Below are 17,060 nucleotides of genomic sequence, written 5' to 3'. Positions count from 1 at the left end.
CTTTCTTCCTTGTGTGTCAGGATCCTGAACTCGACCATCTCATGGTCACTGCCTCCCAGGTTTCCATCCAGTTTTGCTTCCCCTACTAATTCTTCCCAGTTTGTGAGCAGCAGGTCAAGAAGAGCTCTGCCCCTAGTTGGTTCCTCTGATAGTATGGTATCAGGTTCTGTGGTAGGGCAGAAGTACTGTTTCTTGGAGAGAACAGATAGTTCAGCTCTGCTGAGGGGTAATCTTGGTAAGTTGATGATGTTGAAGTGCCATGTAATGTCCATGTGCTGAGTCCCAGTTGTGGTTTCTCCTGGAGATGCTGTTCTGTGGGTTGTGGAGTTCTTGTAGTTGGTTCCACTTTGATTTTGTGTTGCATGGCTGTTATCTGGGTTTTTTGATAATTATTTTCGGTTTACAACAATCTGTAACGTACTAACCCTTCTTTGTCCTATGACTAGAGATGTTATCTGCCAACTTCATCTTGAATGGTCTCTTGCAACATGTGTTAAGTTCTTATTCTCACCTTGTATTTATCTGTGGCATTCCAATTACCTTTCTTAGACCTGAAGAAATAGCTCTGTGTAAGCTCGAAAACTTCTTTCTTTCACCAACAGAAGTTGGTCCAATAAAAGATATTACCTCACCCACCTTGTCTCTCTTAACTATAGTTAGGCAGGTGGTGTTCTGTGACCCCCACTTTTCTTGCTGACCAGTATTCTTGTTGTTTTGTGCTCTGCCTGTCTGTCATATCCACCGATTGTTTCTTATTCTTAGGTTTAAATAGGTAGCCTGTTATTATATGCATTCAGCCATGGACCCAAATTAATACCCCAACCTTTTGGTGTTCCTTTAAAATCTATTGTGATTAGTAACTTGATTTTTATATGTTCTGTGAAAAATGCACTTCCAGCAAGCACAGAGTCCTTTAGCACCATGCTGGTTTATTTCTGACTCCTAAGGAAGAGTGCTTTATAACCACTTGAATTATGAACACCAGTTTTTGCAGCACCTTGAAGGTCTCCCTATTCAGGCATTGATCAAGCCAACTCCCGTTTACTACAAGATCTAATGGGTTTCTAATCAGGTGTACCATCGCCATGTCATTGATTAACTTTTTTTTACAACATTTTTGTGGAGCAAAGAATAATAATATATATATATTTTTCTACTTCACCTGTGCCCACTGATGAGTTCTTTGTGTGTATCTTGTATTGTGTGCTTAGTCATGTAAAAATGTTGAGCTCAAAGCTGCTCACTGTAAATACAAGGAAGGGTTTGGTCAGAAGCATAATATCCTATATGCGTGTAGCCAGGCAGATAACATCAGGGCTCCTGCATGCGCATGAAACTATGTCCTAGGACCCTAGTGAGCTGTTGTACTAGTTTGAATAGAGTGAGCTGTACCAACAGTCTGATGGCTGGAGTCATACCCTCTATACAAATCCAATTAAAGTTTTTCAATTGTTCCCCTTCCATCCTCCCCCCGGCCAAACCCACCCCCCCCAAAAAAACCCAAACCCAAGCAGTGCCAAATGTTCTGCGATATTTTAATCTTTTGATAACACAGTTTGAAAAGCCCTTGGAGACTTTTTTAGATTTTAGACAAAATAGTTCATTGGCAGGACTTCCCTTGTAGATAGGGTCTCAGTTATTAAGAACTGCATTGTGGAGCTGGTGATAACAAAAGCATTTGGAGAGGACGGGTGATAGACTGCTACTGGTAAGAGAAACTTTTTTTTGTTACTTAAATGCTGTTCCAAAGATCTGAGAAGCAGTTGAACAAAAGATGTTTAAGATTAAACTTCTTTTTTTCCACCATTAAACTAAGAAAATAAAAATACTTACATAATTAAAACAGACTAAGAAGGGGATGGTATTGGAGGATCTAACTATATGGCAAAACACTTCAGACAAACAAACAAAAAGACAAAATCTCCCCCCCTCCCCCCACGTACTGGTGCCTCTGTTGCCATCTTAGAACGTAGTATTGTATACATCCAGGCACCAGGAATGTCTCTCTTCAAAACTTCATTCTTTCCTCTTGTGTGGAGATATCCTTCCCAAGATTAGAGGTGCTCTCATTTTCTCCTACCATTCTGCAATTTTCAGTTAACTTGTTTTTTCCAGTTCTTTAACTTATGGCAACCGCTCATGCTTTCAGCAGAAACTCATACCTGTACAAATGTTCAGCATTGTTGACTTAAAATCCTTTCCATACAAAATTGTTACAAATGTTCTCTACAAACTATACAGAATCTTAGAAAGTTGATTTCAGAACCAAAGAAAATAGTCTAATAATGGTCCTCAGGAATCTCATTAGACTTTAAAAAGTCTTTTGATAGATAAATTACAATGAAATGTTAATTTTAACAGATTTTGTATATTTGTGCCTTTTTGTCTCATTTGTACATTAGTGCAAATTAACGTTTGAAATGAGGAATTGAGAATATTAGGAGGAGAATATAGTTACTCTTCGTATAATGGCTGAGTACAGCTAGAACGCTTTTAACAATACCACATTTATTAATGTTGCCCAACTTTGTAGCAGAGGACTATATCGGCAAGCTGCTAGGAACATAAGCGCTTAAACCAATTTGATATAATTTTTAATTTGTGTCTATTTGTATTCACTGTGATGCATTTAGAATAAGTAAAACATATAAATAAAACTTGCTATTCTTAAACTGTCGCTACTTGCTTTTTCTTCACTTTCCCTTTCTCTTCACATCTGCCATCTTGTTTCTCATGTCATTTTTTCTCTCTACTTCATTCTGCCTTTTATTGGGTTCCCTCAGCTTTCCCCCCCCCCCCTTTTTTTTTTTTTCTTTTTTTCTTTTTTTTTCTTTTTCTTTTTTTTTTTTTTTTTTTTCCCCTCCCTCCTCCCCCCCCCCTTTTTTTTTTTTGGCCGCTCTTCCTGTTCACATCGCTTTCCTTTATTCTCCTTCCTTCTAATCTTGACTCTCTTTTCTCCATGCTGTTGATAGAGCCAGCTGAACCTTAGCATTTTCCTCAGGTCCATGGCTGCCTGAAGACCAAAGTGACTGGCTCTTTACCAGGGACACGATTGGCAAAGAAGGGGGTTGATCCATTACCACTGCTGCTATTTGCAGGTGTCTGTTTCTGTTCATTTCTATGACTTAGCTAATCAGCAGGGAGCAGAGCAAGCGTCCACTCCCTGCTTTTGGATGGCCTTCAGATTCCAGGAGCTGCTTCATCCGGAGCCCAGCTAGAGGGTGGGGAGATGTAGGGAGAGAGCAGCTGGCAGTGGTGAGATGAAGGAATTTTATCTGCTTAACATTAATGTATGCTAGGAAAGTTTTGAGGACACACTACTTGTACTAACTGTTTGAATATTTGAGGTTGTGTCCTGATCCTGCAAACTCTTATTCATGTGAGTAGTTTTTACTCAGGGAGTCCCATTGGAAATACTTATGAAAGTTATGAGACAAGGTTTGCAGAATTGAACATTTAATTTGCAAATTGCAGCAACTTTTTGATATTTACATGGTGAGGGTGTGTTCACGTATTTACATTGGAATGCATATATTTGTTGTTGTGGGTTCTGGTGGCTAGACAGCATGGTATATGCATGTTTGAATTAGAAAAGAACTTGTATGAGGGAGTAGTTTGTTATATTTGTATTAATTTTTAAAGTAACAGTCTTATTTCTGAAATAGGATTTTCAGTACCAAAATGAAAACTGTGTATCAGCGTACTTTGCCTTTTTTGTTACTTTTTGAATGCCTAGCAGTATAATAAAATACACTTAGATTATCTGTGCCATGTGGTTTGTGGAATGAGTCCCAGTTTAAGAATTTAAATTGATCCAGATTTGCAAACAGATATGCAAATATGAATAATCAAATACCATTTATTCCTCTCTCCCTCAGTGCTTTCTCGGTACCATTTATTCTTCTGCCCCTCAGTGCTGGCAACTGTTTGCTTTGGCTTGCTGTTCTCATCAAGACTCGAACTCTGCCTTCAGGCACTGATACTGATAGTGCAGCAGAGTAACATGCATATTTTTTTTTAGGGATGGAGCAAGTTAGTTCCAGCATGATAAATGGAAATCTTTTCTCACTTTTCTCATGATTGCTGTGAACTTTACTATAAACTATAATTCATTAGGCACCAAAAACTTTTCTGGTTATACAAACTGATTTGAAAAAAAAAAAATCCTGTGATTTATCTGTTGTGGGTAAATAAACTTGCATTTGACATGTGTTGTTAATCCAATGGTCAATTTTGTGAATTTTGTTAGAAACCATTAATTAATTTAGGGCAGTTTTTACTAATAAAATTTCCAAGATATTTTCCTCAGTTAAAAAGACTCTTCAAAATTAATCTGCTGTGTAGTGAAGAACGTACAGGTGACAATTTTAATAAACTCAAATACCTGGTTTTAGAGAGAACTTTGTTTAACTGTTGTGTACTCCATGGAGCAGTGGTGTGCATTTGAAATAAAAAAAAAGTGAAGTCAAACTAGAGTCCTAGAAATTTACACCAATGGTTCGATTTTAGTTGGTCATGTGATATAAAAATGTCAGTTTAGCAATGGAATGGGAAATTGAGTTTGTTGTATTTCTATTTTTATGACTGGAAGCCCTTTTAGCAATGTAGACGCAGGAGAGGGGAAACTGGGACTGGCTGGCCTAGCAGACTGGAAACAAGGAGCCGGAGGGGTTGGGAGGGAGTGGGCATGGGTGGTCACGGAACCTGGGACTAGGATGAGAAGTTTGAGATGTGAGGAGTGGGACTGACTGTGTGAGGAGGGTAGAACTGGGACAGGGAACTAAAGGTGGGGACAGGACAGGGGCAGATTGGAGGGGATGGAGCAGAAAGGGTCACGCTTTGGAGGAAGTGGGCAGAAGAGTCTGTGCCCACTAGAGCACACTCCCCTCCAGAGCCTGGCATGGGAACCCAAGATGCCTGAGTGTCCTCATTCCTCTGCTGTTAGGAAATAGCTGTGAGACCCACTGGCAAAGTGGTCCATCCCCCTCTAGAGTTGGCTCACATAGAGGATGACGTAAGAACATAAGAACGGCCATGCTGGGTCAGACCAAAGGTCCATCCAGCCCAGTGTCCTGTCTTCCGACAGTGGCCAATGCCAGGTGCCCCAGGGGGAATGAACAGACCAGGTAATCCTCAAGTGATCCATCCCCTGTCGCTCATTCCCAGCTTCTGGCAAACAGGGGCTAGGGACACCATCCCTGCCCATCCTGGCTAATAGCCATTGATGGATCTATCTTCCATGAATTTATCTAGTTCTTTTTTGAATCCTTTTATAGTCTTGGCCTTCACAACATCCTCTGGCAGGGAGTTCCACAGGCTGACTCTGCGTTGTGTGAAGAAATACTTCCTTTTGTTTGTTTTAAACCTGCTGCCTATTAATTTCATTTTGGTGACCCCTAGTTCTTGTGTTATGAGAACCATGCCAGCAGATCTTGGGCGTAAAAAGGTTGGAGACCACTGCTCTACAGTTTCTTCCACACTATCCCTTGTCATAGAATCATAGGACTGGAAGGGACCTCAAGAGGTCATCTAGTCCAGTCCCCTGCACTCATGACAGGACTAAGTATTATGTAGACCATCCCTGACAGGTGCATCGAAAACCCAGAAATAATCCTATGGCCATCACTTCTCAATTCTTGATGTCTGGTGTGTACCCTGCAAGAAACTGTCCATCTGTTATGGCTAGGATGAAAGTCCATTGGATAGTTAATATTTAATTGTAAAAGAGAGCACCTTTCTAATGAGACAGAAACATCAATGTGGGCACCTAATAAACTCACATAACTGTGTGACCGTACTACTGTTACACTTGTCACCCTCCACTTTCCGCCTTCTCTTTTGTTTGTTACTCACTTCTTGTCTTTTTTTGAGTTTGGAAATGCTTTGTCTGGGCAGGGACTGTCTTTCTGTACATTTGTTCAGCACCTAGCATGGTATAGGCCTGCTCCTGAGTGGGGCCCTTGGGTGCTGTCACAATACCAAAAAAAAAAAAAAAAAAAAATTGGTAAGAATTTCTAATTCTTGTGTTCTGTTTGGTACTGCTCTCCAGCTGTGCATTTCCACCTCCATAAGAATCTAAAAATACAGTTCATACTAAGGATATATAATGGTGTGTATGTTTACTGAGGTGCCTTAGTCTTGATATTGGAATATAATAATAATTAATAATAAATAAAAAATTCAGTTAGAGGTGTCAGCCAATTTCAAGTTGAAATTAAAGCATGGCTTTATGGCCAGGGCACTGAGAGTGAGGGGATTTGGGTTCAGTTCTTGGTTCTGCCACAGATTTCCTGAGTGACCTTGGGCAAATCACGTAATCTCTATGTATCTTGGTTCCCCATCTTTAGAATGAAGATATTTCCATACGTTACAAGGGTGTTGTGAGATTAAATTCACTAATATTAGTGAGGCATCTAAGTAGCTAGAAGTACATTTTTAGTTATATCTGTTTACATTTGTCAAATAACAGTTTATAGACTTCTAGAATAAAATTGGGTTTTGAAAAATAATTTTAAAGTTTAACTATTTTAGTGGGCACTTCTGTATATTGAACAGCAAAATACTTCAACATCTACTATGGTCACAAATTGTGTTAAGAGTTAGATGAAAGCAGGTTGTGTCAGTGCATTTCATGTACATGCATGTTGTGAGTGTAGTTATGCCAATGACACATCAAAAGTTAATGCATGTGCACAGTAGTCAAAATATTGCTTCAATAGTTTTTTTTTTTTTTTAATACTTCTCTTGCTAGAGGTCTTCCGGTATCTGAAGTTGAGAAGTTTCTTATCTCAGTAAACATGGAAAAGGAAGAAAAGAAGATTGTCAATACAGGCGAGGAGGATGAGATGGTAATCAGTTTTATGGTCTCGTTTCACAAATTGAAGAAAATGTTGCTTTTCTGTTTGGGGCATATTGCTTAAGGCACAGTCCCCATGAGCCCCCCATGCAAGGCTGGGGCTGGCATTGCTGTTTGCCTGATCCCCCCCCCCCGCGAGGGGCTGGCATTGCTGCTTGCCTGATCCCTGCTCCCCCCTCCCCCGTGCGAGGGGCTGGCCTTGTAGCTCAACCCCCACCCAGCATGTTCCTCTGCATCCAACTTGTTTGACCAAAGTGAGCATCTGTCCCACGTGCTCTGGCCAACTGATCAAGTTGGGAAGAATAAATGGGACAAACACCCATTTTTTCCAAAAAAGTCAGGATGGCTGGGACAGGGCTTAAAGAAGGGACTGTCCTGGCCAAAACCCTAAAAAAAACCCTTTTGACAAAAATAAGAGCTCTAGCAATTAGAGTGTAATGATGTTTCGAAAAGAGATTTTGCAAATATTGTTCAGTGTTCATATTTTCATAAATGTGAATGATGCTGGTGGGTCCCAGTGACAGCTTCCATTTCACTGATACGTCAGAGCAGGAAATCTGTTCCGTGTAATCTGAGACAGAGGAAATACAGCTCAGCTTCTGAAAGTTTCCTTTGTGTTACTGCACTGAAACACTTAGGCCTTGGCTACACTGGCGCTGTACAGCGCTGCAACTTGCTGCGCTCAGGGGTGTGAAAAAACACCCCCCTGAGCGCTGTAAAGCGCCAGTGTAATCAGAGCCTGCAGCGCTGCACGCTCGCTAGCAGCGCTGCAAGCTATTCCCCTCGGAGAGGTGGAGTACTTACAGTGCTGCGAGAGAGCTTTTTTTATTGTTGTAAGACATTATAATAAGTTTAGGTTTTAACATATTTTGTATTAAATTCAGATTTCATTTTAACAGGTTTATTTAAAAAACTATATAATTTAAATAAAATAAAAAAGAAGATTAAAATCATTTCCCCCCCAAAAATTATCAGTTTTATCCACCCTAGTTTGTTGTCTGACTGTGAGCAGAAAGAAGTATACTAAACTGTTCCCAGCAGTTGTTGGGGTGTAGAGCAGGCTTGCATGCCATGTCCAGTTACATCTTCAGAACCATGGACCAGAACCAGGTCCTTAAAAACTAAAGGTTAGATTGTAACGTAAGTTTCCCTGCATAACTGCCTCAGGAGCAGTCCAGGGAGGAGTCTGTTTCTGTATTGCAGTGTTTTTAAATTGGTGTGTATGTAGCACTTCTGTGGGTTTTAATGAGTCTATGTGCAGCGTTGAACAAAAGCAGTAGCCACAATATAATGAATAAACTTTTTTGAACCCTCCCCCAGCAAAGAAAAGGAGGAAAAACCTTGAAATATGACACATTTATCTGCCACAGTTTGTAACAGGTTACTCCTGAATTTTTCAGCCAAAGCAATTAAGGATATCTTTGTTCATTATTTGTTTCCCTGTTTCCGTACAGGAGATTTATGGTTATAATCGGTGCCACTGGAAGCTAGTTTTAGTTGCTATAGGGGTGCTTTGTACTGGTGGCTTCCTCCTCCTTCTCCTCTACTGGATGCCCGAGTGGCGTGTGAGAGCAACGTGCAAAAGGACTACACTTAAAGACTGTGAAGTGGTGCTACTGAGAACGACTGTAAGTTTGTACACTGAATGTGCTCTAGTTTTGTGAATGCAGTGTTTGAAACAGAAAAGTTAGAGGTGGTAGTTATCAGCTCTCAGGCTTGTAACCTTAGTGATATTACTTCCTTTGCATCACAGTTTATAAATAAATGACCAGGGTAGTTTGCCAGTTGTAAGCAAATTGAAAACATGAAGGAGGCTTTGGGGTAAATTAAATCATGAGGACTTCAGAAAAAATACTCTATTTGCTATGAAAATTGTAAAAGATTGTTCTCTGCTTGTGTAGCTTTGTGTGTGAGAAGAATGGTGAATATCCAAAGGACGTTTGCTGTTATTAGTAAGGACTTTTGATACTTTAGTATTTTGTGTTTGCCTAAATAAGTAATAGAAACTAAATAGCATTCAGTGAAACTTTTAACATCTTCGCTAAGAGGATTTTTCAAAAGGTTTGATAGTCATGCACTCATTATTCCACATTGTTTGCATTCATAACTCTATTAAATAGTTGAGAAAAATAAATATCAAGAAATTGATTTTACTCTCAAGAAGGGATGATTATAAGGTAGGTGCACAGGCAAAATATATGAAAAATATACAGGCAATATCTTGACAGTGTCCTTTTTAGCTAAAGCAATATTACTGTAGAATTTAATTTGTGTATGTAAATGTCTAAAGAAGACTATCTTCCTCCAAGATTTATTCCTCATATCCTACTTAGTTTTCTTTTGTATAGAAGATTTCAGGAACTGATTAGACCTGGTTTTGGAAGGCCGTGAGCTAAGGCTGTTGCTGCACTGGCCTCAGAGTTTTGTATAGCATAATATAGAGGTTCTCAAGCTACCGTCAGTGATGTGCAAAACAGCTTCTGTCACAATGGAGCAACATCCATCACGCATCTAACAAAAATGCTTTCTTCTAGTTGTGGCCCTCGTTCAGGACTGCTAGGATTTCCAGCAGTTTTTTTGCTCATTTCTAACCCTTAAGAAAGCTCTGCACAACTTTTCATGTCTTTCTTTCTCCAATGTTTCTTTGATGTAAATTCAGCCACGAACAAATGTGCAGATAACAGCAAATTGGAGAGGCAGTCTAGATAGAAGAGGACAGAAATAAACTACAAAGTGACATGGAGAGGTTAAAGCATCAGGGATTGCAGGTTATGAGTGGATATCTGGTATTAATTACTTAATTAAACCAATGTCAAGTCCTGTAGAAAGGAAGAGGATATAAACAGGAGACGTGGACAATGTGGGGACAAAGCTATGCAACACCATCTTCATATTAATGCAAGATTATTTGCATCCGTTCTACTTATTCCCACATATATTATAGATGAAACGATCTCTGACACCCCAGGGCTAGAAGTAGGTGTTCAGGATCCCATTGGGAAACTGGAAATCTCCCTCTTCCAATGGTATAAAGCTTGTGTATAGGAAAGTTTGTTACTAACCCAAGGCTAGAGCTTGCTTGTTTTGGGCTTTGGTCAGGTGTAATTTTCGGGAAGACTCCACGCTTTACAGGATAAAGTTTCTCTGGCAGATTAATTGCAAAATAAAATGGTAGCTGCTGTCTCTTAATGAATTTTGAAAGCTAGAATAAGGCCCAGAGTAGTTGGTTTCCTGGGCAGGAGGAGGCAGACAAAGGTGTGTAGTAAATTTATCACATAATTCTGCAATTTATCACATGGCTTTGCCACTTCACATGGACATCATCTCCACATTTGGGAGTGCTATGCATGTATGAATTAATTATTCCCCCTCCCCCCCCGATACTTTTAAAAGTTAAGGTTGAAAGTTTCTGCAGAACACTCACAAAAAGTGCCAATATTTCTATACAATAAATCTTATACTTCAGAAAAGCTCAGAAGTAGGAAAATATGGAAATGAATAGTTAAGGGGAGCAGTCATTTCACTCATGCTATTCCTTCTGTATCTCCTATCCCCTATACCAGTGACACCCCCCCACTTAGCGTAAACCAATCCCCCTCGTGCTCTGCAATAATAAATTATTGTTGAATATATGGAAGAAATACCATGCCATTTATTTATAAAAACCGAAAGATTCCAAAACTGAGTCTGAGGGTTCACTAGCACACATCAGAGCTTTGAAAGTTTTCTGCTAGTGTTATGTGGAGTTAGTGGTAAAATGTTTTTATAAATAAAAGGGAAAACCTTGTCCTTGGGGTAATTTGGTATCAATCCCATGGTGTCTTTCATTTCTGTAAGTATATGTGGACCTTGCTAATTGGATTGTTTTCCACCTGACATTGGTACTTATTAAAGAAAAGAAAGATGTCCCTAGGTTCACTTTTATACATCCTTACAAGGTATTAAACAGTATTCTGCAATTTGTTTCTCGATTAACAATTTTTTTCTTTGTTAGGATGAATTCAGGATATGGTTTTGTGCAAAGATTCGTATTGTGCTTTCTCGGGGAGACAACCCATTACAGAATCCTCAGTCTATTGAAGACAAAGTTTCAAATGGCCATAGTGGTCATTCATGTGAAAGCCCTGCTGAAGAGAATAGAAACGACCCAAACAAATATTCTCCTGTAAGTGGACCTGTGGTATCTGAATCCTTAATCTTCAAGGCAGCTATGAAAAGAATATATATTATTCACACACAGTACAATACATGTGACCTGCTTAGACTGCCAAAGAGGCCAGTTGGTTGAGGTAGGGAAATGTGCTCTTATATTTTAAGTCACAAAGTGTAACAGATCTTGTGCATCTGTATATTGTGGGATTAATGAAAGAATAAGACTATTGAAAAGTAAACTATCTTGTATAAAATATATTGTCAGTATTGGAGAGAGAGCACACAGGAAACATTTTGTATTTCATTTTTAAAACTTATAGTGTACCTAATTTAAGTTCAGTTTTGTTATAATTTTTTAACATGATACTAAATTAAATAGAAATCAGGTGTTGAACAATGCCAGTGTAATACCTAATTGCATGTATTTATTTGCCTTACAGATTCGCTATTTCACACACCACAGCGTAATGTATTTCTGGAATGATGCAGTCCAAAGTTTTGACTTCAAAAAGTAAGAATACTTCTTTTTTACCCTTGCCTTGCAGAGCAAGTATACGTATTTTCTTGGTAGCCATAACTGTGTTCCCAAAAAGCTTATATAAAATGACAGTATTTCCAGTACTGTTTTCCAATTCTGTTTTCTTGTGAATCTTTCTCTGGTTTGAGCCTTTTCCATCTCCCCAATGAACTTCAGGATTTTCTTGATTGCTAGCGGGGGTCTTGGTTAATCCACCGACTAGCACACCACATCTCTAAGAGTATGTCGACGCCTGGGGCTGGCCTGTGCCAGCTGACTTGGGCTTGCAGGACTGGGCTGTGGGGCTCGTTAATTGCAGTGTAGACATTCCAGCTCTGGTTGAGCCTGGACATCTACACGGCAATCAAACAGTCCTGCGAGCCCAAGTCAGCTGGCACAGGCCAGCCCTGAGTTTTTAACTGCAATGTAGACATACCCTAAGAAGGCTTGGTTTGTTGTTGGGGAAGGGGGTGTAGCCTACCGACGTCTTCTGTGCCCCACTATATGTGTGTTCCTCCTTCCTGGCCCATATTGAGCCATCCTGCCCTGAGGCACAGCTGGAGTTGGTGAGAATTCTGCATGTGAAATGTGAGTAAGCTTAGGTCCTCTGTCTGGATCATGTGTCTAGGTGCTCAAAACTCTCTCAACCACTGTTTTGAATGACTTCCACTTCCTGGGATCACAGCGTTGGGGCCTATCACTTCTGAGACTTTTTATTTACATCTTATTTTGAGCAGAATCTGGTTGTAAGTACCTTAGCCATAATTCTGTTTTGGTGCCCTACGGAGCTGATAAGAATAATTTTCTCTTTAATTTGAGTTAAGTTAGGAGAATATTTCTATAACTTTTGATTCCTGGAGGGTGTACTCTTGAGTGAGTCGACTCTGATTTACTTCTACATATCCCCTGTGCTCTAGGTCACTTGTGATTTTTTTGTAGTGATCTGCAGTCTAAATTAGAGATGTAGGGGGAAAATGTGGAGGTCAAAGAGGGTAAGAGGGATCTTCACTCATTTCCCAAAGTCAGTGGATGCAAGCTGTTTCAGAGGCCCAGCATTAAGTGACATTTCTTTTTTTTGCAACCATTCAATATAGAGCGCACAGTGGAGGAATATTCACCTCTTACATTGCTGTTCAGTCAGGTCCAAAGCAGAGGGAGGGAGGGATTACACCCCAGCGGCCAGTTATCCAGCTCTCCATCAATGTACCCCAGCCGTTCCACATTAATCCTGCTTCTGAGCTGGAACTCTCTCATTAGTAATAGAATGAGGTATGAAATTGGTCTGAAAATTGTTGACCTAACAGTGCTTCCAGATGGAGTTACAGCCCCAGCTGCTTTTCCCGAGCGTTATTAGCTCCACCGCCTCCCTCATTCAGTAGCGGTGCACGGGGCATCGGGGTTCAAGAAGAAAGTTACCAATGTCAGGCCCTGCAGATAAGCTTTTCCTTTCATGCTGAAAGGCAAAACGAACACACGGTCCCATTTTTCCACTTTCCAACAGCAGCTTGCTACAGTGGGAGATTCAGACAGCTCAAAGGCTTAACCGCTGTCTTAACCATACTTAAGCAGTCTTAACCATCGGTTCACCACACTGAACAGCCATCTAAACAAACAACTCCTAAGGCTAAAACAAGTCAAGGACACAGTTCATGTTTGGCCCCTCCAAAAAAAAAAAAAAAGGTGGGTGGGGTAAGGAAGGCAAGCAAAAATAACTAAAACCCCACTATTAAGGAACTTTGCTACTTAAGTGAAAGCCTGTCAGTCATGTTGCCCCACAAACATTTCTTGCTTTCTAAAGAAATCTGTAAAAAGTAGTATGAAAAGTTGGCAAAACCACTACATCAGAATACAAGCAGTGATAAAACTGTAAGGAAACTCACTGTCTTTTTTTGGGGACAAAAATATATATCTTGGCTAGTTTCAATTGAGTGCAAAGATCTTGTAACTGGAAGTCTGTATTCAATCCCAAAACTTACCATAATTAGAGGCAATGTGGCAGCAATGCCTACAGGTAACATTGCTCAGCACTTTGCATTATAGGACCCTATTTTCAGTTGCTTGTAGTTTGCCAGACTGTTTAGGTTGGATTTTCCATGAGAGGTGTCTGTCTCAGGTGTGGGTGGTGGGTTGTTGGTTGGTTGGTTGGTTTGTTTGTTTGTTTTTACTTTCAGCTAAAATGGTTCATCTGTTTCAGACAATGAGATTAGGGGAAAGTATTTCCCCCCCGTCCCCATTAAAAATCCCCACAAACAAAACTGCCAGTTGTTTGATTAAGAAGCTTTACCTCTTCCATGCTTTGGAGCAGACATATGACATTGGCAGAGGGGGCTGCCTGTGTATCATGGATGCCTTTTTCTTTGAAAAAGCCTCTGACAAATCTGTTTGCACGTGTTTAGAAGAAGTTTGTTAGAGCTTGGCTGCTAAATTCTCTGAAGATTCCATCTGCGCTGAACATACTTCATTCCTTCACAGCTCCTACCTGCTGAACTGGACTGTGCATATGCCATTCCCGCAGAGTAAATTAGGGTGCTCCATCCCCTGAGCAGGGTTTCCTGTGCAGTTGCTCATCTCATCTGCCAGGACTGCTGTGGCACTAGGCACAGAAACTCTGTACATGAGACTTTCTCTCCTGTGCTCTGGGAGTGAAGCAGGGTTGTGTAGTGAATGAGGTTGTCGTCAGTGTAGGACCCCTGTCTCATTTGTTGCACAAGTTGGAAAGTGCACAGTGAATGTGGCAGGGAACTGCAGGAAGAGAAAAGGTGGCATTGTTGTTAAGGCCTCCCTTGGAGAATTTAATTCTATCCTGGCCTCTGCCACAGAGTTCCTATGTGAGTCTGGGCAAGTCACATCAACCAGAATTTCTCCGATGGCCAACATGTGTTCCTCATTTTCCTTGTACCCAACTTAATACGCCTGGGGTCAGATTGGCGGAAGAGCTAAGCGTTCACAACTATAAATGAGGTGCATGGGAGCTCTGCTGTCAAACATATAAAGTGCTATAAAATGCTAACTATTCTGAAAAATCAGGCCTTAGGCTTCTTAAATTGATTGTCCAAAATGAATGGACACTTTTGACAATTTTGGCCTTAACCTCTGTGTCCAGTTCCTCATTTTGTACATGAGGAAACTGAATACCACCTCACCTCACGGGAATGTTGTAAAGATAAGTTCATTAATCTTTGTAAAGAGGTAAAATGATACTATGAGCACTATAGAAAACCCATGAGGAAACTAATAATTCTGTATTTAGGGTAGTGTTTGGATGATGTGCAGTAAATACATGGGGCCACACACTGAATGATGAAGATAAAAAGAAATATTGAATCCATCCTGTGCACTGAATGAGGCAGAGGTCCTGTGGGAAAATTGGTATGTCATATAATTTAAAAATGTATCATAATGCATATGCACAATGGGGTTGAATTAAGGTTGTATGGGGGGGGAGGGTAAGAAGGAAACAATGAGACAATGGCAGTGGTTTCATTGTACCAGTGGTCTAATTGTTGTCAGTTTTTGTAGGCCTCATGGAAAAGAATTTTAAAGAGGGATTTGAATAGTAATTTATAGGTCAAAGCTAATCCATATCATATCCATTTTATTAAATTCAAATTAAATAAATTCTTGCCTGTTTTTTTTGTGGAAGCGTCCAATATAGTTACACAGGTGTTTAAAATAAAAACTTAAATTTAAAAATAAGTGATGTAAAACCAAAGGGCAGACTTGACCTAACCAAGAGATGAATTCAGTGGTCTTCTGCTCAGTCTTTAATTTACCTAATTGATACTTGCAATAACTAGGCAAAAATGAGTGGAATGACATTCATAACTGACTGCTTTTTAATATTGTTCTTGTATAATGCAACTTAAACTTCTAATAAAAATGTCTGGTCTTTACAGTTCCTAAGGATCTTAATGGGAAATTTTAAAAAAGAATATTAGCTAAGAAGCTTGATTCTGAGAACTTGTTTAATTTCTACAATTATTTTAGGGGACTGGATGAGTCTACTTCCTGCTCTTCAATTCATAATGAACATAGTAAAGGTTTGACTAAGGAGGTGCATGACTACAGGTAATACAATATTCAGACTAAAATATGAATCTAAGAGATGTCAGAAAGGTACATGGTTATTAGATAGCTGTGTTTATGGTATATTTCTCATAAATGAATAAAATTAAGTGTGATCAGTGTGTGTGGTTTGGATGTTAAACTTCCCTTCAGAAGAAGACCTTGAATTGAGGAATCATATTACATATGAGTGGTCTCCTTTGTCATTGCTTATATCAGCATTGAATATAGATAGAAATGTTTTTTTCTAGACTCTTCAACTGTGTTCGTGTCAGATCATTTTTTCCGCAATAGCATTACCATTAACAGTGGAATCGGCAGCGCCTATTGTCTTTGAAAAACAAAGGCTTTAATTGCTTAATTCCTGGCAGGAAATTCTTGTGATGCTCAATAATCGTTTCAAATCCACAAATTGTCAAAAGATTCAGAAATCAATTGCGTATACAATAAGGTGGGTAAGAGAGATGACAGGGCTCTTATGAGCTGGCGAGGTGAAGGTGATAATGTTGGGAGGAAACTGGGTTTATGAACACAATGGAGCAAAATGTATACATCTAGGAACAAAGAATGTAGGCTGTGCTAACAGAATGGGGGACTCTATCCTGGGAAGCAGTGACGCTGAAAAAGATTTGAGGGCTGTGGTGCTGTCTCAGGGCTCTTTAAATCTAGCCCCTTTTCCTGGGCTTTTAACCTAGCCGTTTCCCCTTTTCAGGGCGTGGGACACTCCAGCACTGCCTGGAGGGGGAACCCGGGTCCACCCACTACTCAGGGTCCCAACCCAGGGACCTTATACACAGCAGCCACTTACTGCCTCCTTTACTTGATAGCTGCTACATTCCTTAGGCCTCATCCCACCTGACCTCTTTACTTCTGTCTGGTTCCTTAGGGCTAGAGTTCTCAGATCCTCTCACTCCCAGGTTTAGCAAATGCAGCCCATCGAGCTCCTTTGACCACAGAGGAGCGCCCTTCTGGTCTCAGCCAGGGACTGGCCTGCTCAGTCCTGCAGGCCCTTTTATCTGAGCTTGCTGGGCTCTGATTGGCTGCTTCCACAAGGCCCATCTAGGTAGGCCTGGAAGACCCATCTCGGCTGCTCCTTCCTGGGGTAGAGTGTGGTGGGACTTCGGGGCCTCCAGCAGGGGTCCTCAAAGGGCCTGGTACACCCCATCTCCCTTATCTTCAGAAAAATGGTAATTAATAAATAGGAATTTTGTTTCAACTTCTGACTGTTAAGTGTATTTTATAAGATAGGTAGGGTGTTTGCCCATTTCCAGTTCTCCGGAACGTCACCTGTCCTCCATGAGTTCTTGATGATGATAGGTAGTGGTTCTGAGATTGCTTCAGCTAGTTCCTTAAAGAATATGAGGATTAATTTTGTCAGGCCCTGCCAACTTGAATATATATAACTTATCTAGCAGCAAAGAGTCCTGTGGCACCTTATAGACTAACAGACGTATTGGAGCATGAGCTTTC

At 40.3% G+C, this 17,060-nt stretch overlaps 1 protein-coding gene across 1 annotated transcript in view; it reads left to right on the top strand.

Annotated features, from left to right (window-relative positions):
• ATP13A3 (ATPase 13A3) overlaps window positions 1–17,060 on the top strand; it is a 114,270-nt gene that overhangs the window by 37,175 nt on the left and 60,035 nt on the right. Inside the window, exons 2-6 of the mRNA XM_026650143.1 lie at window positions 6,752–6,848; window positions 8,311–8,484; window positions 10,851–11,021; window positions 11,449–11,519; window positions 15,513–15,593. Coding sequence (XP_026505928.1) covers window positions 6,798–6,848; window positions 8,311–8,484; window positions 10,851–11,021; window positions 11,449–11,519; window positions 15,513–15,593 — 548 coding nt within the window. The 5' untranslated portion in view covers window positions 6,752–6,797. The remainder of the gene's footprint in view (window positions 1–6,751; window positions 6,849–8,310; window positions 8,485–10,850; window positions 11,022–11,448; window positions 11,520–15,512; window positions 15,594–17,060) is intronic.

The sequence above is a fragment of the Terrapene carolina genome, unplaced genomic scaffold, assembly GCF_002925995.2.
Source record: "Terrapene carolina triunguis isolate 2854851 unplaced genomic scaffold, T_m_triunguis-2.0 Scaffold88, whole genome shotgun sequence".
NCBI classification, from domain to species: Eukaryota; Metazoa; Chordata; order Testudines; family Emydidae; genus Terrapene; species Terrapene triunguis.
The sequence above is the reverse complement of the archived record's forward strand: the minus strand, read 5'-3'. Positions and strand labels throughout refer to the sequence as shown.